General features: G+C 38.2%; 2 protein-coding genes across 8 annotated transcripts in view; one reads left to right on the top strand and one right to left on the bottom strand.

The window, feature by feature from the left end:
• PLAC8 (placenta associated 8) overlaps positions 1-26,408 on the top strand; it is a 37,926-nt gene extending 11,518 nt beyond the window's left edge. The window contains exons 2-6 of one of the 2 annotated variants that reach the window (XM_056803281.1): positions 5,344-5,362; positions 14,855-14,996; positions 19,059-19,183; positions 25,129-25,244; positions 26,168-26,408. In XM_056803281.1, the coding sequence (XP_056659259.1) occupies positions 14,885-14,996; positions 19,059-19,183; positions 25,129-25,233 (342 nt within the window). In that variant the 5' untranslated portion in view covers positions 5,344-5,362; positions 14,855-14,884 and the 3' untranslated portion in view covers positions 25,234-25,244; positions 26,168-26,408. The remainder of the gene's footprint in view (positions 1-5,343; positions 5,363-14,854; positions 14,997-19,058; positions 19,184-25,128; positions 25,245-26,167) is intronic. The other variant, XM_007495762.3, reaches the window with a different exon arrangement.
• A 331-nt stretch (positions 26,409-26,739) lies between these two features.
• Positions 26,740-27,267, bottom strand: part of COPS4 (COP9 signalosome subunit 4) — a 31,759-nt gene continuing 31,231 nt past the window's right edge. For 5 of the 6 annotated variants that reach the window (XM_016422994.2, XM_001366121.4, XM_056803278.1 and 2 more), the window contains exon 10: positions 26,740-27,237. In XM_016422994.2, coding sequence (XP_016278480.1) covers positions 27,104-27,237 — 134 coding nt within the window. In that variant the 3' untranslated portion in view covers positions 26,740-27,103. The remainder of the gene's footprint in view (positions 27,238-27,267) is intronic. The other variant, XM_007495764.3, reaches the window with a different exon arrangement.

Genomic DNA, 27,267 nt, shown 5'->3' with positions numbered 1-27,267 from the left:
TTCCCCATAGCAAGGAATCCATTGTCTACAAAACCCTGTTGTTCCCAAAATTGCTCTCAACTGTTTCTTAGTGGTAGGAGTGCTTAAATTTTGAATATTCTCAATTCGTTTGGGAGAAATAAAGTGGGCACCTGCAGTCAGGATGAACCCCAAATATTCTACTTTTGGGAGGCACCACTGAACCTTATCCTTTGAGATCTTATGCCCTCTTTTGTGCAATTCCAAAAGAAGGTGTTTGCTATCTTCCTGACATGTTTCCGCATCTCTTGAAGCCAAGAGTAGATCATCTACATACTTGATTAATTTTCTGTTTTTAAACTTTATGTTATCTGTATCTTGGCTCAAAATTTGCTCAAATAAGCTCAGGCTATCTACAAAACTTTGTGGCAAACAACTCGAGGAGTATTGACGGCCCTGCCAGGTGAAAGCAAAGATATGCCTGGAGTTCTCATGTATGGGTAGGGAAAAGAAGGCTGAGCATGTCTACTACTGTAAAGTATGTAGCTGTGCTAGGAATAGAAGAAATAATAGTATTGATACTGGAAAGTACAGAGTATCTTTTTATAAAGTGATTGTTCACAGCCCTCAAATCCTGCACGAATCTATAGAGGTGTTTGCCATCGGCTCTCTTTTTGGTTTTTTAATGGGCAGGATGGGCATATTGTATTCAGATTTACAAGGGATTATTATTCCCTGATCAATTAATGAGTTAATTACTGGGGCAATTCCCTCTATTGCATCTTTTTTTTTTTAAACCCTTACCTTCCATCTTGGAGTCAATACTGTGTATTGGCTCCAAGGCAAAAGAGTGGTAAGGGCTAGGCAATAGGGGTCAAAGTGACTTGCCCAGGGTCACACAGCTGAGAAGTGTCTGAGGTCAGATATGAACCTAGGACCTCCCATCTCTAGGCCTGACTCTCAATCCATGGAGCTACCCAGCTGCCCCCAAGAGAAACCTTTTTTTTTTAACCCTTACTTTCTGTCTTGGAGTCAATCCAAGGCAGAAGAGTGGTAAGGGATAGGCAATGGGGGTTAAGTGACTTGCCCAAGGTCACACAGCTGGGAAGTGTCTGAGGCCAGATTTGAACCTAGGACCTCCCATCTCTAGGCCTGGCTCTCAATCTACTGAGCTACCCAGCTGCCCTTCTATTGCCTCTTTTGAGAGGGGATACTGAGTAATTGAAGGACGTGGGCTAGATTTAGTTTTTATCTGCACAGGAACAGCTGACTTAAGTAAGCCTACATCAGTAGAAGACGTGGCCCAAAAAGACTCCGGTATATCTTCAGGTATTACAAAGGTGGGATGCTCCTTTTCCTCCTGACTCTCAGAGAATTATAGGGAGTAAATTTAAAGATTCCTCTGGTACTTCCAATGATAAGAAACCATCTGGGGAGCAAGTTATTGTGGCTCTGAGTTTGCATAGAAGGTCCCTGCCCAGCAAATTTAAAGGGGAGTCAGGCATCAAAAGGAAGGAATGTTGTATCTCTAGGGGTCCTACAGACATCATTCTAGGGGGAAGTCTTTTAACTCTTTTGGGGTATTCCTAATACTGTAAGAGTTAAAATAGTGGGAGTCATCAACTGTTACAGATAAAAGAGTGGTTGGCTTAAATTATGACTGCAGAAAATATGGTTTCAAGACAGTGTCTTATTTTAAATCAAATATAAGGTGGTCGCCAGGGAAAAATTCCCAAATATTAAATATACACAAGTCAGCTGGGTTTTATAGAGATTTTAATTAATACAAATGAGGAATTAATGAAAGAGAGAGAGAGAGAAAGGAAATAATGAGAAAAAGGGCTAGACCAGCCTAGGCCAGCATGAGCCAGCCTAGGCTGAAAACCCTAAGAGAGAGATCTGTCAGTCTTTTATCCACTCACCACAAGATTTGTCCCAAGCAAGATTCTAGTGTTCAGAGAGACACCAGCTGCCTCCTCCAATTCACCTTTTCCCAGCTGAATCTCTCAAGACCTCCTTTTTGACCTCCTTTTAAAGGGAATTTTCTCCTATGTCACCTCCCCTAAGTTCTCACATCTACCAATCACAGTAGACGTTTTTCCAAAGGACAGGCCATTCTTAATTCATACCTGAGTGGACTTAAACTTTTGATTAAGTTCACACCTGAAAAAACCTCTGAGTAAGTTCTCACCTCTTTGCTCCTAGTAAATTCACAAGTTGCCTGACCTTTATAGGTACTTAGGACCCTTTTGTATTGGCACAGCTTAAGAACTTTTGCCTTACTATAAGTATGAGTTTAAGTATTTTTCATTGTTCAGCAAGGAGTTTCTTCCCCTAAAGCATGCTTAACGTAGGGGTGGAGTAGAGGTCTCACATTCCTGATCTAAGTTCCTTCATTGTTTAAAATGGGGAATGGTCTTAACCAAATCTTTTGAAGTAGGGTCTGAGAATTTTTAAGATTCACAATACTCCCATTACATTCTCTGAGCCAACAGAATAACATTGTAAATAAGGTGTTCTCTTTAATACAGACCAGGAAGCTCCATTGTCTAATAGACAATCACAATAGGTGTTACCCACCTTTAAAGTAACATGGGGTTCATTAGTATGGGGGGGAGCAGTGGATAGGGACAACGGGTAGTAGGACATCAGGGTCTGGAAAATCAAAGGTTGTATCCTCTGATTCCTGTGCCTCAGCCCCGCCCCCTGACACCTTCATTGTGTTTGGGAAGTTCCTTGGGCACCCCCCTGAAAGGCGCCCCCCCTCAGGGGCATTAGCATTATATATATATATATATATTATTATATATTGTTGTGGAGTCATTTGTGAGTTATCATTTTCCCAATATCTATTTCTATAGTCATCATTTCTAAAGTTGTGGTTTTCATTGTCATAATTATATGTATTTCTATAATTATCATTTCTGTAGTTGTTATTAAACCGCATATTCCTTCCTATAATCTTGAGAAAAGTTCTACACTGTACTGTATTGTGGCCCTTCTTCCCACAGAAGTGGCAGATAATGGATTGATAATTAGATTTCTGGAGAGGGGCAAATGTCATTTGTTCATTATCAGGTCCACTTTCTAATTTAGCTATCTTTTTTACACATCTCATTTCTTTCTTCATTTCCTCCATGGCATCATTATTTTCTTCCTCCCTTTCTTTGTTTCCCTTTAAAACATATATAGCTGTTTTTTTCCATCTCTATTTCAGGGAAGGAAATTTCCTCATTCAAAGGTTCTGAAACAGGTCTGTTTCTGGTAGGGTGGATGTTTGCCAATTTATCCTGTAAGAAACATTTTAGATCTTCTAATTGGGCTTGCATTTTATCCTCAATTTTTTGAGTGTTTTTCTGAACTGCAGCTGCAATTAATTTTTTTATGTTAGCATCTCTAAACACAGTGCTGAGGAGTACAAAAATGACATTACCTATTAATATAAAAAATTGGAGGTATCCTGTATTCCTCAATGCCCCTAATTCTTCAATCACCATATAAATGCCAAAGAATCTAGTATTCATTTATATATATATGTATTTTTTGTAATTATTTTTCTAACGGTCTTCACAAAACACGTTGGGAGCAGGACAAATCCAAAAGTTTCTACAGGCTTTTTTTTTTCCCTCCTAATCTAGGCAGTTGTTTCCTAAGGGAAAGGAGATTTAGAAACAGCTCTCCCAGCCAGGACCTTAGGGCCCTGTTGCTAAGATTTTAAACAGCTGTGTTCTATCTAATTTAAGGAGAGAAACCCGAAAGCAGGAAAATGGGCTTTGTACTCTGGTGGTCTAGCTGTTTTTGTTGCGAGATCAAAGCAAGGGCTCCATTTCCCAGAGTTTCCTCGCTGCTAATCAACAAGGATCAGTTAACCATATTTTGCTGTCTATCTAGCTATCAGAGTCACACAGCTGGGAAGTATCTGAGGTCAGATTTTCCTGGCTCTCAATCCACTGAGCCACCCAGTTGCCCCTTAAGATTAAAAGGGAAGGAAAAAAAAGAGGAAAAAAAACTGCTGATTCCAATTTTAACTTAAAGAGAAGAGAGAAAAAGTTTTTAATACTCACCTGTTCTAGCAGCTGTGTCTTTAAGCCAAGTTAGCTGTTAAAAGGACTGACTAGGTGAGGAGGAAGTAGAGTAATAAGCAAGAAAATTCAGGAAATTTATTGAGGGAAATCTTTCATTCGTGATCAGCCAGAACTGTGATATTGAAATCACTTTAAAAGGTCGCCAAGGAATTCAGCTATGTAATTCCTAAATGAAACACTCAAGTCAGCTGCCAACCTTTTTATGGTGTTTTAATTACAAACAGGAGGAAGAAAGTATTAGGGAGGGAGAGAGAGAAAAGGAAAGGGGAGCGAAGGGAAGAGGGTTTAAATACCCACTTTGCTCAGGCTGAGCCAAAGCATGCCTAAAGGCCCTAGATAGCCAAGGCAAGAAAAGAGATCAGTCCTTATCACTGACATGAGCAATCTAAAGGGAAATAGTCCACAGGGCTCCTCTACCTCAAGCTCCAGCCTCCACACTCCTCTCGCCTTCCTCCCAGGAAGTCCCGAGACCTCCAGAGGCTGTCCTCTACCTCACTTCCTGCATCTCACATGTGCCAATGGTGGCTCTCCCTTGACCTAGGACCGCCCAGAGGTCTGTCCTTTTTGCACATCTCTGTTGAAGGCCATATTCTCAAATAATTAAATCTTGAGTTTGCTGCAGCCCTTCCTAATCTTGTTTCACTGAGTAGGGTGGAGATTGTAGTTTCCAAGACCTGATTCTGTTATTCCAAGTATCTCTATTGTTATTGATCATGAAATAGCTAAATCCGATCTTCTAAAGAATGGTATGAATAGGGTGGAGTAGTTTTGAAATTCACAGTTCATCAGTGTTCCATGTATTTTGTTATTTCCCCCCTCAATTATGTCTCCTCAGGTCCAGTCTCTGATGAAAAGAGTTTGTTCTTCTCTCCAAAGCCAATTCTTCCTTCTGTGTCCTTGATCTTATCCTCTCTGTCTCTAGCAACTTATCTACTCAAGGATCTCCTCTGGCTCTTATGTTCAGTTTTTTGCTATCTCTCCAAGGTTCCTTCCTTGTTCCCTTCAAATATATTCAGATGTTCCCCATCCTTAAAACAAAAACAACCCCCCCAAAAACCCTTCCTTTGGTCCTGCCAATCCTTGAGTGAGGATGCTATATTTCTCTTCCATTTAACAACCCCCCAAAAAGCTTCCTTTCTTTTTTTCCTAGCTTCCATGTCCTCTGTTCTCACTGAAGATTCATAATATGGATTTCTATCTCACCTCTCATTTGGACACTGATTGGGCCCTTCCTAGGTTATTGTGACACCTCTGTCCCAATTTTCCTGACTGACTGATTCTTCTCATTCTTCTTTTCCAGGTCTTCATATCCTGACAAAGTGAGCTTCTCAAACTCTTCGTTTTCTTCTCTCTCATGTCTCATGAGTTGTTTTCATCTCCCACCAACCTATATAAATGCTGTCAGCTTGTCTCTCCCAAGAGATTGTTCGGAATTTCCAGTGGCCTGATATATATCTATACCTGGTTATGAATATGTCTTTTTCGTTATTATCTCTTTGGGGTACAAACCTAACAGTGCAATGGCTGGATCAAAAGGCAGATAGTCTTTTAGTGCCCTTTGGGCATAGTTCCAAATTGCCTTCCAGAATGATTGGATCAATTCACAACTCCAACAGCAATGCATTAATGTCCCAACTTTGCCACATCCCCACCAGCATTCATTACTTTCCTTTGAAGTTATGTTAACCAATCTGCTAGGTGTGAGGTGATACCTCAGAGTTGTTTTGATTAGCATCTCTCTGATTATAAGAGATTTAGAACACTTTTTCATGTGCTTATTAATAGTTTTTATTTCTTTAACCGAAAATTACCTATTCATGTCCCTTACCCATTTATCAACTGGAGAATAACTTGATTTTTTTTGTACAATTGATTTAGCTCTTTAAAAATTTGAGAAATTAGACCTTTGTCAGAGGTTTTTGTTATAAAGATTGTTTCCCAATTTGTTGCTTCCCTTCTAATTTTGGTTGCTTTGGTTTTGTTTGTACAAAGATGTAATCAAAATTACTTATTTTACATTTTGTGATTTTTTTTTCTAACTCTTGCTTGGTTTTAAAATCTTTCCTTTCCCAAAGACATGACGTGTACTATTCTGTGTTCACCTAATTTACTTAGTTTCCTTCTTTATATTCAAGTCATTCACCCATTCTGAATTTATCTTGGTGTAGGGTGTGAGATATTGATCCAAACCCAATCTTTCCGACACTGTCTTCCCAGCAGTTTTAATCAAATAGTGGATTTTTGTCCCAAAAGCTGTGACCTTTGGGTTTATCATAGGCTGTCTTGCTGAGGTCACTTCCACTGATCTCTTAGCCAGTACCATATTGTTTTGATGACTATATTTTTAATGAATGCTAAAAATTGTTTTTACATGTAATTAGAAAATTAATATATGAAATATATATATTTATGAAAATGAGACAGTGAGAGACAGAGTCAGAGGATGGGGGGGGAGGGAGAGAGACAGAGAAAGGGAAGGAGGAAGGAAAAGGGAGAAAGAGAGAGAGAGTAGCAAGATGATGTACAGTGCTTCAGTTAATAGATTATTGGGCCTAGAGTTAGGAGACCTGAATTTAAATCTCATCTCAGATATATTTGCCAATGGTATGATTCTAGAGAAATCATTTAATTTCTATTTACATCATAATGAACAGAGATAATAGTATCTACATTGAAGTATTGTGAGTATACAATGCGATAATAATTATAAAATGCTTAGCACAGTACTTGCCTGGCACCTAGTAGATGCTACATAAAGATTAGCTAACATATATATGTATACACACACAGAGGTCATGCCATGGTAGCCATGAGGTAGGGGCAGATTCCATCATCAGATATCTGCATATGGAAACAACAGGGACATCCTGTTGACTCCTTTATCCTCTTTACCAAAAAATGTCAATTCCTTAACCTCTAATTGACTAGATTATCTCTACATAACAAAACAAAACAAACAAAAAACAAACAATTTAAGAGGAGTTTTGAGCCACAAACAAGCTAAAAGGTCTAAAAGTACCAAAGAGGATTAAATGAGTACACATGGAAGGTTATTTTCATCCAAACAGATAACAAATTGTTCATCAGAGACTGAATTTTATTGCTATGGTTGGGTGGGCTGCCTGGGGTTCTGAAGTTGTGGGAAGTATGGAACTACATATAGTAGCTAGGTGGTTTAGACATTTACTAGTTTTGAGACTTTGGGCAAGCCACTTAACCAATCTGCCTCAATTTCCTAAAGTGTAATATAGGGATAAAATAATATCTTTTCATAAAATACTAATACCCCATAATATATTATCAAAACAACTAGGTGTACTGGGCTTGGCTTCAGGGAGACTAGTCCAAACCTAGCCTCAGATTAGAGAATAATTGTGAAACCCTGGAAAAGTCACTTATCCTCTGCCTGTATCAGTTTCCTCAACTATAAAATGGAAATAAAATAGCAGCACCTATTTCCCTCCATGGTTTTAAGGATCCAAAAGATAATATGTGTAAAATATTTAATACAATGCTTAACACATAATAGTCTTTGTATAAAGGTTAAAACTAAAAAATATATGCATCTCTAATCCTTATGAATTCTTCTCCAAGTATCAACTAGGTTGCACAGTAAATAGAACATTATCCTTGGAGTCAGGAAGATCTGAGTTCAAATCTAGCTATGTGCCCCTGGACAAGACACTTAATTTTGTTGGCCTCAGTTTCTCGTCTACAAAATGAGCTAGAGAAGGAAATAGCAAACCACTCTAGCATCTTTGCCAAGAAAATTCCAAATGGGATCATGAAGAGTCAGACATGACTGATATAACTAAACAATAACAAATTAAGGGACACTAGGGAATCATGTATAGGAAATGATGAAGAGTGACTTGATTAGAGTCAGGAAAACAATTTTATATATCTACTTATGGAAAAAAATAGAGAATAGATGGTAGGGGAAGATACTAAAATGAGCACTGAAGCCTTGGGAACAGTAGGCAGCCTCCACCAGAACACTTAACCTACTACCAGCCCAGCCCTCATAGCCATAATCCAGGAGTGAAGCTTATGATAAAGGATCCAGCCATGCTCATCAACTGCCAACTAACTGCCACTCACAGGGTGGGCAGACCAGACTAGCTGAAGCAGCAGGGCATTCTGGGTGGGGAGACTTGAGGCAGTATAAACCAAACAAGTCAAACCACCATCACCTTGACCACCTTTTCCTCTCAGGCCCTGATGGAGATAATCCAGCACCCTGAACCTAAGAACCTTGGGAATAGCCATGTTTTCAACCCAGTGCCCTTAGCTTTTTAAAAAAAAATTTTTTTTTAATTTAGGTTTTGAGTGATAATATATGGATAACCCAGTGAAATTGCTTGTCAACTCTGGGAGTGGGGAGGGAAGAGTGTAAGGAGACAACAAAAATCATGTAACCATGATAAAATAAAATGAAAAATTAAAATGAAAAGTAAAAGAATAAAGATCCTAAACAAATATATAATATATAAAAATATATAAAATATATAAAAATTTAGGTTTTTATGCTAATATGAAAGTTCTAAAGTAATATTGTGGTTGCCAATTTAAAAATATAGCTTAAGTCAAAATGACTTTTAGTAGTTTTATTTAAAGAAGAAGGTAGAGAAATGTCTAGCCTATCACCCTGAATGTTGCTCCAGTATCTGGCTGAGCCCTGGCAGGGCTTGATAACCTTTAGCCAGAGGACCAGGTGGTGTTTTCAGCAAGGGTTCCACCAGCACAACCTCCTCCAGGAAAGGAAGGCCTCTCTGGAACCAATCTCTTCAGAAGCAAGGAAAAGACGGCCAGCTATTCACCCAGCAATCCAACACAGGATTCAGGGAAAGAGTCTCCCCCTTCAGTCGAGCTCACTGACGCAGAGTCTCTCAAGATGAACTCCAAAGGAGACGAAAGGCCAAGTCTCAAAGGCAAAGTCCAAAAGGTGACATCATCCAAAGAAGAAGTTCTAAGGAGAAGGTCCTTAGACAGGATGTTCAGGTCTTTTTATAGTCCTTTTTCCATGTCACTTTCTGTCCCTTCCCTACTTTATGGGATCTAATTGCAGTCTTTCAATTTGCCTCGCCCCAGGGGTGGGGCAGTACTTTAAGCAAGTGACTTGGGAATTCTCTTAGTGTTAAGTAGAGGTGTTTAAGTTTTTGATTGATAATAGACAAAGTTTGATTCACTCTTCGTATTATGATGGAATATGACTGCACTATCAGAAACAATGAGCTGATTATTTTTTAGCTTAGAAAGAACTATAAGATAATGAAAAATGGAATGAGTAGAACCAAGAGAATGTTATATACTGTTACAGATTTAATATTTGGAGGATAACTTGTGAATATCACCTTTCCAGAGAATGAACTGAGAAGTGGAAACTGTATATGACACAATCCACATGCATCTATCTGTTTACCTGATGATGCCTTCTTGAGGGGAGAGGAACTGTAATACCTAGAAATATATTATATTAAGTTTTTTAAATAAAAGAAAAAAAATGATTTCTATTGATGCTTTTGGTTTTTACATGACCCTAATTCACAGATATATCCCTCTTCCAGCAGCCATTCCTTTTAATAAAAATTTTTAAGTCAAAAAAAGCAATACAGCAAAATCAACTACATCTAAAAACAGAAGTAATATTCCATACCCATAGTTCTCAGTTCATTTCTTGGGTCAAATTTGGTCTCTATGATCATGATGATGATGATGATAATAATAGCCTCTTAATGTTTGCAAGGTGCTTTCCAAATAGTATTTTTTGCAGGGGAACCTCACAACAACCCTGGGAAACTGGGATTTATTAACCCTATTTCACAAATAAGGAAACAGAGATTGAGGGAAGTTAAGTGGCTTCTCTTTTTTTCTCTTAAAATGACTAGGTAGGTGGTAGCTAGCTTAGCCCATAACATCTGATAGGTGCTTAATAAATGTTTATTGACATAGTAGACATTTATTAAATGTTTCTTGATTGATTGCTATTGTGGATATAGAGTGCTGGATTTAAAAATCAGGAAGACACTGAGATCCTAATATTTACTAGCAAGGACCTAAGTAAGTTATCTGATATCTCAGCCTCAGTTTCTTCATCTGTAAAATGGGAGAAATAATAACACATTGTTACGTTGTTAAATTCTTATAATGATCAAATAAGATATCCTAAATAAAGTACTTTCAAATCCTTAAAGAGTTAAATGGAGGCAGCTGTAGATAATGTAGAGTGCCAGGCCTGGAATTGGGAGGACCTGGATCCAAATGTGAACTCAGACACTATCTAGCTGTGCAAGTCACTTAACCCTGATTGCCTAGCCTTTGCTATTCTCCTATCATAAAACTGATAATAAAATAGAAGGTAAGTGCTTTAAAGAAGAGGGGAGAAAGTTAAGTAAATGCTAGCTATTATTATTTCAGTATTAAATAACTATGTGAAGGTGAGTTATTGTTATGTAACATTTATTTTTACTAAGCTCTGATTTCTTTTAATAGATGAGTGTAGTTCATTTAACTTTTAGTCAGATCTGTTAATAAGAGCTCTAGAAAACAAATAGGAGGGGCAAAGGTAACTCCTATCTATTTGAGAAGTCTTCCCAGGGCCAGTTAATGCTAAGCATTATGACTTTTATGAGGAACAGAAATTCCATTTTTTTTCTTTGTTTCATTTCCCTGTACTCTTGATTAGAGAGAATGGATTTCAGTTTGTTTGGAGGGGTGTGGTTGCTTTTTATCAAATTAAACAAGGCCAGAAGTTAATTTGATTGCTCATTTAAGAACCATAAATACTTCACAGATAAGGGTGTTCCCCTCCACCCCATTTTAGTATCTTCCCCTGCCATCTGTCCTCTATTTTTTCCATAAGTAGATTTATAAAAAAATGTAGCATTCCTTTTTCCATTCTGAAACACAATATTTGAATCCCAAATTTTCTTCCATTGTGGATTTTTCTCAAATCATTATTGGTGATAATGATGCAAAAACTTAAATAAAATATTAACAAAGACTATGACTGGATTTATCAGAAATTCAGGGTTGATTTATTATTAGAAAAAGATACAAACTTAACTATATTAGTAATATGGGTTTTAAAATTAATAATCAATAACAAAGTATATTTTATAAAGTTTTATTAATAATAACTAAAGAAAAAGAAGTACCTAAATCCAGCCTGGTCACAAGAGAAAGAGGACATGGGAGGAGCTACCACCATTTAAATACAATCACCGAATCACTCAATCAAGGAGGCACTGGAGAGATTAAAGTGAATTTTGGGAAATACTTAAGGGGCGTCTGGGAGGTCAAATTCAAAGATTCTAATTATTGTAGTGGTGGTCTCTCTGTGACCAAGAATGGCAATTGTCTTTGTGCATTATCATCTATTGATGTACCCTCATGTGGCTTTGAAGTCCAAAGGCTGAGGCGCACAGTTTGTGGCACATGGGGCATAGGACTCCAGTTGTTACGGGAGGTGCGGTTGTGGCCTGGTGTCGGCGTTCACGTGCAGCGGCAAGACGTCGACGTCGCTCATCTTCAAAGGTGGTGGCGGCATGGTTAATGTGGGTTCGCCAGTTGCTTCTGTCAGAGGCAGCGAATTCTAGTTGCTTTGGTGTAATGCCAGCCCACTTCAAGTTGGACTTTAGCTGATCCTTGAATCTTTTCTTTGGTCAGCCTTGTTTCCTGAATCCAGCTGACAGGAAGCAAGAGGAACAAGAGGACAGGTGGGGAGTATCAACCCCTTGATACTCCTATAGACAGTAGAGTCTGAACAACAATGGGAAGCTTGGGGGGGGGGTGACTGTAGGGCTAGATTCGTGAGGGGAGCCACCACTCCCAGGCACCGAGGCACTGGGGCGACAGGGTCACTAAGAAAGGTGGGAGTCAACTCCTTGGTGTCTCCTATAGGAGGCACTGGGGTCGCAAGGAAAGAGATACAGAGAAGCAAGAGTGGTAAGAGGAGAGAGGAGAGAGGCAGCGAAGGCCGAAGGGCCTAGTCAGAGAGAGCTTGTAAGAGAGAGCAAGAGAGGAGTCAGGAGGGGTAAGAGAGGAGTTTGAGAGAGGCAGCTAAGGCCGAAGGGAGGAGTCGGTGCTTGTCCCCTGGTATTTATTTTATTTTTCTTTTTTTTTCTTTTTCCCTCTTTTTTTTTTAATATATTTTATTTGATCATTTCCAAGCATTATTCGTTAAAGACATAGATCATTTTCTTTTCCTCCCCCCCCCCACCCCCCATAGCCGACGCGTAAGTCCACTGGGCATTAGATGTTTTCTTGATTTGAACCCATTGCTTTGTTGATAGTATTTGCATTAGAGTGTTCATTTAGAGTCTATCCTCTGTCATGTCCCCTCAACCTCTGTATTCAGGCAGTTGCTTTTTCTCGGTGTTTCCACTCCCATAGTTTATCCTTTGCTTATGAATAGTGTTTTTTTCTCCTGGGTCCCTGCAAGTTGTTCAGGGACATTACACCACCACCAATGGAGAAGTCCATTACGTTCGATGATACCACAGTGTGTTTGTCTCTGTGTACAATGTTCTCCTGGTTCTGCTCCTCTCGCTCTGCATCACTTCCTGGAGGTTGTTCCAGTCTCCATGGAACTTCTCCACTTTATTATTCCTTTTAGCACAATAGTACTCCATCACCAACATATACCACAGTTTGTTCAGCCATTCCCCAATTGATGGGCATCCCCTCGTTTTCCAGTTTTGGGCCACCACAAAGAGCGCGGCTATGAATATTTTTGTACAAGTCTTTGTGTCCATTATCTCTTTGGGGTACAGACCCAGCAGTGCTATGGCTGGGTCAAAGGGTAGATATTCTTTTAGCACCCTTTGGGCATAGTTCCAAATTGCCCTTCCCCTGGTATTTATTGAGGGTCTTAGGAAAGTATATGTATCATGACATGGGTTTTTACATTGGTCGAATTTGACAATGACAAAATCAAAGAGGTGGAGTTTAATCCATCCCACACTTTTGTAAATGAAGTCTGAGCTGGCAATTCAAACCACGCTATGTTAATGACCTGTCTCCATGCCCAGCCCAAGAATTTGCTCCTCCTTTGCTAGTGCCTAGGACTGTCCCTTTAACATCAAGAGTTCTGACCATGTGTCTGGTAGTACAATATCAATACATAAATCATACTTCCCAAATGCTAATATGCCTGGTATGTTACATAATATCGGGGAATGGCTGAACAAATTGTGGTATATGTTGATGATGGAATACTATTGTGCTCAAAGGAATAATAAAGTGGAAGAATTCCACAGGAACTGGAACAACCTCCAGGAAGTGATGCAGAGTGAGAGGAGCAGAACCAGGAAAACATTGTACACAGAGACTGATACACTGTGGCACAATCAAATGTAATGATCCAGAACAATTCAGAGGGACTTATGAGAAAGAATGCTATATCCACATTCAAAGGAAGAACTGTGGGAGTAGAAACACAAGAAAAACAACTGCTTGATCACATGGGTTGATGGGATAGGATTGGGGATGTAGACTCTAAACAATCACCCTAGTGCAAATATCAATAATATGGAACTAGGTCTTGATCAAAGACACATGTAAAACCCAGTGGAATTGCTCATCAGCTACAGGAGGAGGGTGGGGGAAAGGGAGGGAAAGAATGATTCTTGTAACCATGGAAAATTATTCTAAATTAATTAATTAACCCCCCCCAATGAAAATGGAGAACAGCTTTACAATGGATTGATTCAAGCAAATTAATATTTTAATGAAATGGACAAGGGTTAGAGACAAAGGTTTGAATCCAGAAATAAAGGACAAGAATATTATACAAAGAGAGGAGGAAGTCAGGACTGGATTATCTGGGTGGAGCTGATGTCAAGCAGGAAGTCCTATATTATGGAAGAAACTTCTAAAACAAAAGGGAGTTCAAGAGATTGGTATTTATGATCTGATCACTGGGTCAGTCTGGGACACCTGCACCATGCAAATTCCTGGACAACTGCACTTAAGACTCTTAAGGCTTTTGTCCTGCTTGAGGAAGGAGGGGGTGGGTATTAATAACTTGAGAATAACACACTAATTTCTCAGTCCACACAATCTCTAAATAAGATAAATCTCTTTGGCATTTGAAAAGATGATAGATTAAAAGAAGTGAGACTAGACAAGGAAGAAAGTGAAGTGAGAAGTGAGAGTTGATGAAAGCCTGAACTGGGGTGATCTCCTGGGGAGGTATGAACAAGATTGACTATGTGGGGTAAGAGAGAGTGGTGAGTCAAAGATAAGGCTGGTGGGAAAGTGGAGTTTCATAAACTATTTCCAGGGCATTTAATCTAGGCAACTCTCTCCTATTAATGACAATTTACTCCCTGGGATCCTATGCCAAAAACTTTACAGGTGAATGAATGAACGCATAAATTGCGAAGCATATTTGTCATAGCTCCATGATCTAGCTAGTACACTTAATTTTTATTCCTTTTCATTTTTAAAAAATGTTTTAAGGTCCTCTGTTTTTACATCAGTGATGTAGCACCCCACTCTCCCCTCCCTTATAACAAATTTATTACTTTATTAAGTTGTAGTAATTATTATAATATTATTGCTTATTATTATAAATTAAAATGACTTGTATTTAACACTTATTAAATTTTACTTTATTCTGTTATGGATCACTGAGGCCACATTAGCTGGGAAAGGTCACAGTTGGAACTGGAACACATCTTTTAGGGCCAACAGTGATGCTCCTTCCATTACACCCTACATGGACAAGCAGCCATTACCTAATTGCCAGGGTCATTAGTTACCATAAGATGTTTGAAGATTAATCATTTCTCTCCTTGTCTTTTCAGGCCCTGCTCTTCTAAGTACCGCCCTCAAAAATGCAACAAGGACAGCCCGTGGTCATTGTGACTCAGCCCCAGGGTGGTGTTTATCCACAAAGCTCCAATTGGCAGACAGGCCTTTTAGACTGTTGCAGTGACTGTGGAGTCTGTAAGTCCTTATGCTAAGTTAATACTAAATACTGATTTCACAATGTAAGTTAAGGGTTAAAAAAAATTTTTAAATAGTGTCGGACTTGGAATCAGGATGGACCTGAGTTCAAATCCTGCCTCAGACACTTAATAGTTGTGTGAACCAGGATAAGACATTTAATTCATCTCATTTTTCCTCATCTGTAAAATGTGAAAAGCAGCTACCAACTGCAGTTGTTGTGAGGATCAAATGAGATAGTATTTGTGAAATGCTTTGCAAACCTTAAAGCACCACTTTTATTATACATATGTAAAATATAAATAATAGAGTATGATTTTATGGTAATTTAAAAATGTATCTTTTTCTAATTACATGTAAACATTTATAACATTTGTTTTTATATTTAAATTTAAAATTTTTACAATGAAATACTCATTTGACAAAAATATATATATACATATATATAAAATTTTGTTTTGAGTTCCAAATTCTCTTCCTATCCTCTTCCCTCATTGAGAAGGCAAGCAATTTGATATAAACTTATATGTATATACGTCATTCTTATGAAATAAAACTTGGACCAAAAACACACCACCAAAGAATTTAAAAGAACATTTCTATCTGCATTCAGACTCTTATCAGCTCTTTTCCCAGTACTAAAGAGCATTTTTCATGAGTCCTTCAGAATTCTCTTAGATTACTGTATTGTTGATAATTAGCTATTTTTATTAATATTTCTAATTAGATTGCTGTAATTAAAATATTATTTTTCTGACCCTGTCCGATTTTATTCAGCCATACAGTTGCTGCGATAAAGTGGATAATATTTGTGATGTGTTTTGCAAATGTTAAAGTGCTGTATAAATGCTAGCTTTTTTTTGACTATCCAACTTCTTTAATGAGGCAAATATAATACCAGTACTCACACCAATAAGGAATAAATCCAAGAATGTCACAAGTAAATATTGATGGTAAAATTTTAATGCTATTTTTAAGAACTAAGATTTAAAAATCTCAAGAGCTATTTTTTAACAGCCTTTTCTCTTTCTTTTTCTTTCTTTCTTTCTCTCTCTCTCTCTCTCTCTCTCTCTCTCTCTCTCTCTCTCTCTCTCTCTCTCTCTCTCTCTCTCTCTCTCTCTCCCTTCCTTCCTTCCTTCCTTCCTTCTTTCCTTCTGTCTTAAGAGTCAATACTGTATATTGGTTCTAAGGCAGAAGAGTGGTAAGGGCTAGGCAACTGACTTGCCCAGGGTCACACAGCTGGGAAGTGTCTGAGGCCAGATTTGAACCCAGGACCTCCTGTCTCTAGGCCTGGCTCTCAATCCACTGAGCCACCCAGCTGCCCCCCCCCCCCCCATTAGCCTTTTCTTTTTGATCCTCATTTTTCAGCACCATTTGTCTTCTCAATGACTCTTACACTAGGTATGATTTAAAAGCTACAATTAGATTTATCACCTTGGCCAGCATGCTGGCACCTTGAGACATTTTTTAGTCATATTCAAAATTATCTCCATAAGTTGTCAACTCCTTGGCCAATGTGAGTGGTAATGGTACTGCCTAGTTCTGGAATTTTTACATGGAAAAAAATTTCCTGATCTGCGAAAAAACACCTAATTTACTCATGATGTGTAAGTATGCTCAGATGTTCAGGAGAGACAATTTTGGAGTGCTGGCAACTTTCCCTTGTTTTCAATATATTAAATTTCAGCCTCCCATTATGATCTTGAATAATAATAATAATTTTTTTAATAAACCCTTACCTTCCTTCTTGGAGTCAATACCGTGTATTGGCTCCAAGGCAGAAGAATGGTAAGGGCTAGGCAATGGGGCTCAAGTGACTTGCCCAGGGTCACACAGCTGGGAAGTGTCTGAGGCCAAATTTGAACCTAGGACTCCCGTCTCTAGGCCTGAATCTCAATCCACTGAGCTACCCAGCTTCCCCCTTGAATAATTCTTTAGGGTGAATTGGTACTTGTTTTGTTCAAACTGTGCCTGACTGGGCCAGTTTTCTGATAGCTTAGATTGAATTTGGAACAAGATGAAATGTTCTTGGGTCATTCAACAATTAACAAAAGCTTTATTTATTCATAGCAGGAGAAAGATATTTGTAAAGGCATTAAGAATCCTCTTAAGTAATTCAGCCAAGCAAAGCAAACTTCAATCTTGATTTATCAGCCAGGTACCTAAGAGCCCCCTCCAGCTCCTTATGGCTGCTTTGTTAATTAAAATTAGATTTCAAATAATAAAAATATTATATTAAAAAGATTTATTAATGATCATTAGAAATAAAGGAATAAAAGAGATACAAAATAAAGAACACATGCCCATGGTTGATCAGCCAGTTCAAAACATCAGCCTTACCACCACCATGTTCACTGCAAGCCAAAAAGAGGGCGGGACCCTCCAGTCCCCACCTAATATCCCCTGTCTACAGGAAATACCTAACCACAGGGAGTCAGTGGGCTCCTAGAAAATGTAGTTCTCTTTTTAGGGTAACAGATTTTCAATTATACAGTATTCAGGGGAAATAGAAATGAGGTCAGTGGTTTGAGCTTTTAGTCCTCTGAGACAATCAAGTCTCCAGGAATGTTAAGTCTAAGTTGTCCGTGGAAATACTGTTCCTACCACATTGTTGATATGTAAATTTCACATTTTTTGGCTATTTGCAAGATTTTTTTTTTTACTTGAAGCCCTGGGATATGGGGCTATATTTCTGGGTAAATAACAATTAAAAACTTCTCTCTGTGAGTATTCTATAGATTCTATCAATTTGGAACCTGGCCTCTGTCTCCAATATTTCTAGGCAATTTACTTGCTTGAGATTCTGGAATATAGTATTTGATTTCATTGTACTGGAGAGGAGAGGCAAATAATTCTTAGATTTTTGTTGTTCAGTCACTTTTCAGTCATAATGGATTCTTCATGATCCCCATTTGGGGTTTTGTTGGCAAAGATACTGGAAAGGTTTTCCATTCTTTTCTTCGGCTCATTTTATAGATGAGAAAACTGAGGCAAGCAGGGAAGGACAGAGCTAGTAAGCACCTGAGACCAGATTTAAATCTAGGACTTCCCCTCCTTAGGCCTGGCTCTTAATCCACTGAGTCACCTAGCTGCCTCCTGCTCTCATTCTTAAATAGCCTTGCAGAATTCTGCCCACTAAGCTCTCTTGGCATTGGTTTGTAAAGATATGTGGCCTCCTAGTTGTTTTAGGGTTGGGTTTTTGTGAGTTTTTTTTTTTACCATTGTTATTCCATCTGCATTTTCTCAATCTACCTGAATAATTTTATTTCTCAGAAATGACATGGCCTCATTAAGATGTTACCTTCATTGGGGTGGATAGGGAGTAAACCTGGAGTTGGGAAGACCTGGGTTCAAATCTGCCCTTGGATGATTTCTAGCTATGTGACCCTGGGCAAGTCATCTAACCCCAACTTCTTAGCCCTTACTGCTCTTCTGCCTTGGAACTGATACTTAACATAGATTCTAAGGTAAGGCTTAAAAAAAAAAAGATTTTAACACCACCTTTACATTTAATTCTTAGGTTTCTCTTCTTGAATTTTTTTTAAAAATTTCAGTCTCCTATCTGCCATTTCCATCAATCTAACAAGCATTCATTAAACACTGTACATACCCACATAGGAAAATAAGCAGAGTATCTTTTACATCATTGTATTTACAGTTTTATTTAAGGTTGTGGTTTTGTGTGAGTGTGCTCTTACAATAATGGCCCATAAGTGTTTTGCATGATAACGAAAACATAAATTTAAAAAAAAAATGTTTTTTTAATTCTACCCTCCCCAAAGCTATAGTCAAGTTTTACATAAGCCATATTACTCTCATCCATCTGTCATGAAATTTCGCTGGTGCTAAACAGGCACATAAAACCAGGTTGGGGAGCTGGGAAAAGTATTGGGTGCTTCTTCACTGTCAGAAACAACAGACTTCGCATGTAGTGTTAAGAGATTTTCTTATCCCCACCCCACCCTTGGATTTAGCAGTTTCTCTTTAAGGAGGCTTTAGAGAATTCAAGCTTTGAAAGAACAAAACAAGGTAACTACAGCTTGTGATTTCCTCCATGATTAGGTCTTTGTGGGATATTCTGTCCCCTTTGCCTCTCCTGCCAAATAGCTTCTGACATGAATGAATGCTGTTTGTGTGGATCAAGTGTGGCCATGAGGACCCTCTACCGTACCAGATATGGCATCACTGTGAGTCACCTCCCACCCCTGTATGATCATACTGGCAGAATCGGTATACAAATGGATCCTATCTGTTCAGATTGTTAAGAGACTTAGATCCTCACCTTTTCTTTGCCCTTAGTGTTCAGTCCAGGGTCTAAAATGCTCGATTTGACTTAACCCAGGGGGAGAGATTTATGACCACATACAAGACACTGGCTATCCTGCAATGTTGTCTCACCCTTCATTTCATGCTCTGAGAAAGAGAAATAAAATGGACGATGGGTTGGGTAGTTGGTGACTCTGGACTGAGAGTCAGGCATGAAGATGGGAAGTCCTGAGCTCAAATCAAGCCTCAGGCATTTCCTAGTTTTTCTTTTTTAAAGGGTCTTTGGGGAGGGAGATGAATAGCTAGAACTATGTCTTTCTGCCATACTCTTATTAGAATCCCCTTAGGGCAGAGATCCTTAAATTTTTTTTTGGTATGCCTTTGGCAATCTGACCACTTCTGAAAATGTTTTTAAATATATAAAATAAATTCCTTAGGATTCAAGGGAAGAAATTATATTGATTTTCCCATTTTTAAACAACCAAGTTGTTTCATTAGCATTTTTATATTATTATATGTATATTATTTATTTATTATGCCCCTGCTCAAGGGCATAATAGAATACCCTGTATTTTTTTTTTAATTTAATTTAAAGTTTTTCCATGGTTACATGATTCATATTGTCTCCCTCCCTTTTTTCTTCCCCCTCTCAGAGTTGACAAGCAATTCCACTAGGTTACACATATATTATTACTCAAAGCCCATTTCCATATTATTCGTCTTTATAATAGTCACCTTTTAAAACCAAAACCCCCGAACTTATACCCATATAAACAAGTGACATCATTCTTTCTCATGAGTCCCTCAGAGTTGTCCTGGGTCATTGCATTGCTTTTAGTAGCAAAGTCTGATTTGATTGTCCCACAATGTTTCAGTTGCTATGTACAATGTCCTCCTGGCTCTGCTTATTTCACTCTACATTAGTTCACATAGGTCTTTCCAGTTCTTATAGAAATCAAACAGTTCATCATTCCTTAAAGCACAAATAGTATTCCAATACCAACATATACCACAATTTGTCTAGCCACTTCCTAATCAAGGGACACCTCTCATTTTCCAATTTTTGGCCACCATAGAGTACAGGTATGAATATTTTTGTAAAACATCCTTTTCCATCTTTTTTTTTTATCTCTTTGGGGTACAAACCTATGTGGGGAAAAGTGCACAGAAAGGGTTTGGAATGTTGGAGAGAGGTTTGATTGACAACAAAGGCAGTTGGAGGAGGGAGTAGGACTTGAGAGGGTGACAGTGACTCTGGCGAGGACTCTTTCCTGGACCTCAGGACTGGAAGGATCTCTCTCTGCCTCTCAGGATAGAAACTACCTCTATTCCTGGGATTTTCTCCACTATTGTCTCTACCTGGATTCCTTTGGATCATGCCATCAAACAAAAGGATTTAAGGGGAGCTGCTTGAACTGTAATGGGGGTCTTTAGGGCATTAGCCTGAAGACAGGCTAAACCAGCTTGGAAGGTCAGAATCTTTTTTCCTCTTGCTGTCTACTGCTAAAGACTTTGAACTTAAGAAAACTAGCATAGGTATAGTATAGAACAGGAATAAAAGAAACTGTCCACAAACCTGTGAAGCCTGGGCTCAGCTCAAAAGCTGAGAGACTTGAAAACCAATCTGCTAAAGTATAGGGCAATCCCTACATTCCCTCTATCCTCATACCTTCCCTTTTGGACTTGTTATTAAATCATCTTTAGTTAAATCTTTGTAAGGGTGAGGGGGGGCCTCAAGGGAGAAAGGTTTCTAGGTAACTTCAAGTTATGCCTCTTCCCCATTTCACCCAATCCAAATTAATATCTGTAGGTAGAATTTTTTCTTACAGTTTTGGTGAAGCCAGCTAGGTTTTCCAGCCTCTTTTACCAAAAATTTGTGAAGAAGGCAGCGGGAGGTGTCAAGAAGGTTTCAGAGAGGTTGGGCCTATATACATTTCAAAGGTGTGTGACTATGGAAAGTAGTCATCCTGACAGCAGTGTTTGATTAAGTACAGCTAATCTGCCTAGCAACACCACAGCCAATAAGAAACCACTCATGATGATGAAGGGAGGAGGCAACTATTAAAGGGCCAGACATAAAGACATTATTTTTTTTCCCATTGCAAAGGGTTTTTCAAGACAACAAAGAGATTATTACTTGCCATGGGTTATCTAGTATTCTTTTTTTTTAAACCCTTATCTTCCTTCTTGGAGTCAATACCTTGTATTGGCTCCAAGGTAGAAGAGTGGTAAGGGCTAGGCAATGGTAGAAGAGTGGTAAGGGCTAGGCAATGGGGGTCAAGTGACTTGCCCAGGGTCACACAGCTGGGAAGTGTCTGAGGCCAGATTTGAACCTAGGACCTCCCATCTCTTGGCCTGGCTCTCAATCCACTGAGCTACCCAGCTGCTCCTGGTTATCTAGTCTTGATGGGACATTTCTTTTATATGGTTTACACCTTATTTTTTGTCATGATTCCAGATTATATTTATTTTCTACTTAACATCTATGAAAGCTTTAAATGGCAGAAGATTAGTTTAGATCGCTTGATTCCATTTGTTCCCACATATGCTGGAGTATTATTCTCCTTAGTCCATTTATACTATGCCCTGAAAAAAATATGTGCATCTAATTTGTGGGAAAAAAGCAAAAGACAATGAAATCTCAGTAATGATGTTTTATAGCCATGAGGGAGATGACAGCTAAAGCAAATGTGGTTAAGCAACTAACTGAGGAGAAACAAAATGGCAAAGCTATTAACACACAACAAGACACACTTAAAACTGACAATGTAGCTGAGGAAGAAAAGACAGATGGGGCTGAAGGGGGAATACCAATACTGCCACTAAGAGATCAAAGAAGCCTACAAGCAGATGCCGGCATAGGCCATATCAAAACACATAAGCCGTTTACAGCAGCAGACTTTGAAAGTCTGAAAAAAAGAATGACTTCCTGGTTTTCTGAACTGGTATAATGCTTGAAAGAATTTAAAAGAGCAATTAGGTTTTATGATCCAAATTTCCAGGATACTGAAATTCTTCTCTCAGAATTATTTTCAAAAAGGGAAAAGCAACAGTTCATTGATGAAACTAGAAACAATCCAAATTTAACATCATAGTATGATGAAGGGATGAAGATGAAATGCAAAAGAAGAGCTCAAGAGAAACATGATGGAACCTTACAGACCCCATTGGGGAAAGGAGAGATTCTAAAGGTTGGAAGGGAGGGGCAATTGGCCAAAGCTGATTTTCTGGACACTTCTTGGAGTGGTCTGGTGGCTACACCACTTCACTTCTCTCTGACCAACCTCTCTGAAAAGAGGAAGGCTGAAGAGGTGCTTGGCTGTTATCCTCCTTAATCTGGCTGAATTGAAAGAGTCTTGCCCAGTGAAGATCTCAACTGAATAGAAAGGACTTTTGAACTGAAGCCTTCTATCAGAGATAGATTTATAGTTTAGGGAAACCCCTTCCCCTCGATCCTGTTAATTTCCCTATCCCCTCTTTCCCAAAAGAGAATAAATTAGATTTTTTACTCTAAGAAGCTGTCTTTAACTTTGTAGTAGGAGGGACTATTTAAATATTCAAATGGGAAGATTGGGGAGGGGCTGACACCATTTGGTAGGCAAGGACTTCATTAGACTGCCTAGCAGAGAGAGAGAGAGAGAGAGAGAACAAAAGGAAGGTGTGCCTTAGAATCAAGTCCCCTTTTCCTCAACCTGTTTCCTGGGGTAACATCTATTCAGTCCCCATCTTTTAGTATTCCCCTCCAATACAATGGCCACAGGAAGGGATAGACTTAAAATTTATCTAATAATGCAAATCTATGTTATCTAAGAAAGGCCAGAGAAGATCTATTAGAGGCAATGAAAAGTTTTTCAAAAAGAGCAAATCCTTGGGGACAATTTGAGAAGCTAAGGAAGGAGAGTGGAGAATATCCATCAAAGTTCATTGATAGGGTAATCGAAGTACCAGAGGACATGCTTGGCTTTGAAAATTTAAATGAACAAAATCTCCAACACATAAGGAGACAATTTGTGAAAGGCAGTAACACACCTATTAGATCATATTTTAAACTTCAATGCCCAGACTGGGAAATGCTAAGCCTGGAAGATTTAAGAAAAACTGCAACTTACATATTCGCAGGTCATAAAGAAATCTTAAATGAAAAGGATGAGATAATAAAAGAGCTTAAAACCAAGCTCAAGGAGGCAAATAGCACAATTAAACAAAAAGAAATTGAGGAAATAAAAAAATCTAGCTACTCTGCAGTAATATAGACCAACAAGAAATTACACACAAAACAATCAAAGGAGAAATGTACCTAAATGTTTAACAAATGTACCCAAATGTGGGAAATTGGGACACATAGTTCATGACTGCTATTTAAAGGCACAATTAGTCCATTCTAACAAAAAGGGGTCCTGGAAAAGCAACATAAAGTATAGCAACAACACACAAATACAAAATGTTGCAATTGTAATTGCAAGCCCCAAATTTAGAAACCATGGAGAAATTCATCCAAGGTGTGAGATCACATTATTCACAGATAGTCTCAGGTGCTGCCAAACAATGCCAATTATGAAGCCAGATGCAAGGGGGTAATAGCAAAAAGCAAAGCTGGGAAAGGAAATGGGGAAAAGGACTGGGGCAGGGGTGGGGGTGGACTGCATTGACATACAATTAGTGGGTACAAAAAGGAAACAAAACTAAAGAAGAGAAAGATGTTGAAGAAATATGGAGTAGGGTTTATGGAACAATGGATAAAGATACAGGGGGAGAAAGGAATAAAGATATTTCAACAGCAAAGGGTACACATGCAATAAACTTGCTAGTAAAAAATGATTTAGCAAATCAAGGAGACAGTTTCTAGTGATAACTTGAAAGCATTCTCAGCACAAAGAAGTGGTATTGCTGGGTCAAAGGGCATGCATTCTTTTAAAGCCCTTTGGAATGCCCTGTATTTTAACAATTCCTACATTTACTCTGGGCATCCTATTTTTATGTATAATATCAATTACATATTATTTCACCCTATTTTGTTAGTCTCACCCTGTGTGGCACTGATACAAATAAACACAAGATGTTTATTCTGTAGTGATTGGTAGGGAAGAGGGGAAAGAATAAACATTTATGGAGCACCTGCTCTGTGTCAGGTGCTGTGCTAAGTGCTTTACAAATATTATTTCATTTGATCCAAACAGTGACCCTAGGATGTAAGTGCTATTACCCCCATTTCACATCTGAGGAAACTAGAGCAAACTGAAATTAAGTGATTTTCCTAGAGTCATACAGTTAGGAAATATCTGAGCCCAGATGTGAATGTAGGTCTTCCTGACTCTAGGCCCAGTACTCTGACCAGGCCAACCTACATGCCTGCTAATTAACTGATACCATTCACATATTTTACTCAATCCTTAATGCCCTATCTTTCTGTGGGAGGAACCCAGAAGCTCTTTTGCAGCCTGTCAGCAGAAGCTGGAAAAGCTTAAGCATGGGTCCTATGACCTCTGCCTGCTATCTATCTATCTATCTATATCTATATCTATAACCAGTCTAGTTAAGTTCCATTTGGTTATAAGATTGAGTGGATATCACTCCTAAAGACCACCTACTGAATTATAGAGAAAGTCTTCTCATCTGCACTAGTGGGTGAAAATTCCAGGTCTTTAAAATGCTGCAGTATTCCTAATCCCATATAGTATTAGAAAACATAAATGTGATAAGGAAGACAAATAGAAAACCTTCCTTACTAAACTGATGAATGTGATTTTTATCACCTTGGATTCAATATTCCAAGATCTGTGCCTATTGTTGCCCCATCCAAGTATCTTGGAACCACTTAATGAGTTCAATGTAATGATTTAATGATCTTTTTTACTTCTTTTAACAGGGATCCATCTGCAGTGACTTCATGGTGACTACTTGTTGTACTGTGTGTTCTCTTTGCCAACTTAAGAGAGACATTAATAGAAGGAGGGGAATGAATGCTTTCTGAAAAAACTAATGGTAAATCAGTGGGGTTTCTTCACAGACACAATGGGTCTTTTAAGATGAACTAGGTGGAACTTCTTAAATTTGCTTTTTCAATTTTTTCAATCAAGAAAACTTAGATCTCTCATGTCACCATAATCATAAAGGCTAATTTCTTCAAAGGAAAATAAATTTGATTTAGTTTGGTACCCCATTTCAGTGGATGGGGTCAACTAATTGGTATGCTTGATTTCCCAAGAGTCTACTAAGGATTTAATCTGTTAAGAATACTTATTAAGTCCTTACTACACATAAAGTCCTTTAGAGTAACAACTGCAAAATACTATTTCAGCACAGCTAAGTAGCTAAGTGGATGGAGAGCCAGGCCTGGAGATGGGAAGTGCAAGGGTCAAATCTGGCCTCAGACACGTCCCAGCTATGTGACCCTGGATAAGTCACTTAAACCTCATTGCCTAGCCTTTACCACTCTTGCCTTGGAACCAATACACAGTATTGATTCTAAGACAGAAAATAAGAGTTTAAAAGAAAAAAAAAGTTTTCATAAAGATAATGAGACCACTACGGGATTCTGAGTGAGAGCGAGGAAAGAGATGAAAGCTTACTTAACTCTTAATAATTTCCACGTTTTGAATAAAAAAAAGTGAGACGATCAACTGAAAATGAGTGGGCTTGGCTTGGGTTTGGAACTTGAGAAGAATAGGGGAATATAATAAAGAGAGAGAGAAAATGGGGAAATAGCAAGAGAAGGACTCATTAGACATTAGATGGCATGATTCCTGAGATTCTTGCTCATTTCTTTGGCCCACTGTCCTGTTCACTGAACTTTAAAACTCTTATGTGGATAAAAAACTAAAAGGAGAGTTGAATAGATAAGAATTAGAACATGATTAAATCTTGTGATAACTTGGGGACTCTAACTCGGTTTTTTGTTTTTGCAGATGAAGTCTTGTGTTTTTGATGAAGCAACCAACATTAGTTTTAACATGTGAAAAATATATCTCTTTTAAGTATTCCTCTAACTCTTGTCCTAAATTGCTACATGCTTTAGAAGTTTAATAATGATGGAATGCCATGCCAGTTTATCCTGAAGCTTTAATCTCTGCTGTATCATGACTCATAATTCTTGATTTGTAATGTGATTTTTTAATAGAAAGCAAATAAAAGTATTCAGAATAAGAATTTCTGTGTACATGTTTTATATTATTTAAGTGATACTAATTTTAATACTTTTCATTTATAATTTAATTTTCAGAAATCTTTAGTTTACTGCCAGTGAATTCTTGCATCCTTTTGAGGAGATTCTATAAACAACTTAATATTTTTATTCCATTTCCCTGCTGTCCTTATTTTAAAATAACTAAAAATACAATGAACTGTCCAAATCTCAAATGTAACTATGGGCTTTTTCTTTTTGGGTATAATTAATATCTATAAATGTAAAATTTGAACATATGGTTTTGTTAAAAAATTCTGGGGAACAGATGGAGGAAAAAAATAATAAAACAGAAAATTTAATTTGGCTCATTCCCCTCTTTATTGGAACATTAGAGAGGAATAAAGCACATATACAACATACTACAAGGTAAAGAACTATAGCAAATATTTTCAGTCACAGAGATTTCACTCCATCAATTTAAACAAATGCCTTTAGAACAACTGATAGATGGACACCCACCAAAGAGGGGGACTAAGGATTTAGACATTTTCAAGGTTCATTCATACCATCTCCTCTTAAATAATTCTTCTTTAAATATTCTGCTGTAAGAGGACACTGAAATGTGGAGGGTCACAATACAGATTCTTTGTAGTTGTAGTGAAATTAATCTGTATAAGGATGAAGAAGATAGCACAGAAGCCATCAAATTAGTGTTGAGTCACTGGGCCATCTGAGCTTCCATGGCCTGTGCTGTCCACTCAGGGGCTGTCTGACTTATCTTCTCCAAAAGGTTATTCACTTGGAAACAAAGTGATTGAATCTGTTTGTCCCATGTTGGCAAAGCCTCTCGGGCTAAAAGAAAAGAGGAAAAATGTAAAAATC

The sequence above is a fragment of the Monodelphis domestica genome, chromosome 6 (assembly GCF_027887165.1).
Source record: "Monodelphis domestica isolate mMonDom1 chromosome 6, mMonDom1.pri, whole genome shotgun sequence".
Classification (NCBI taxonomy): Eukaryota; Metazoa; Chordata; class Mammalia; order Didelphimorphia; family Didelphidae; genus Monodelphis; species Monodelphis domestica.
This window is presented reverse-complemented; position numbering and strand designations above follow the sequence as displayed.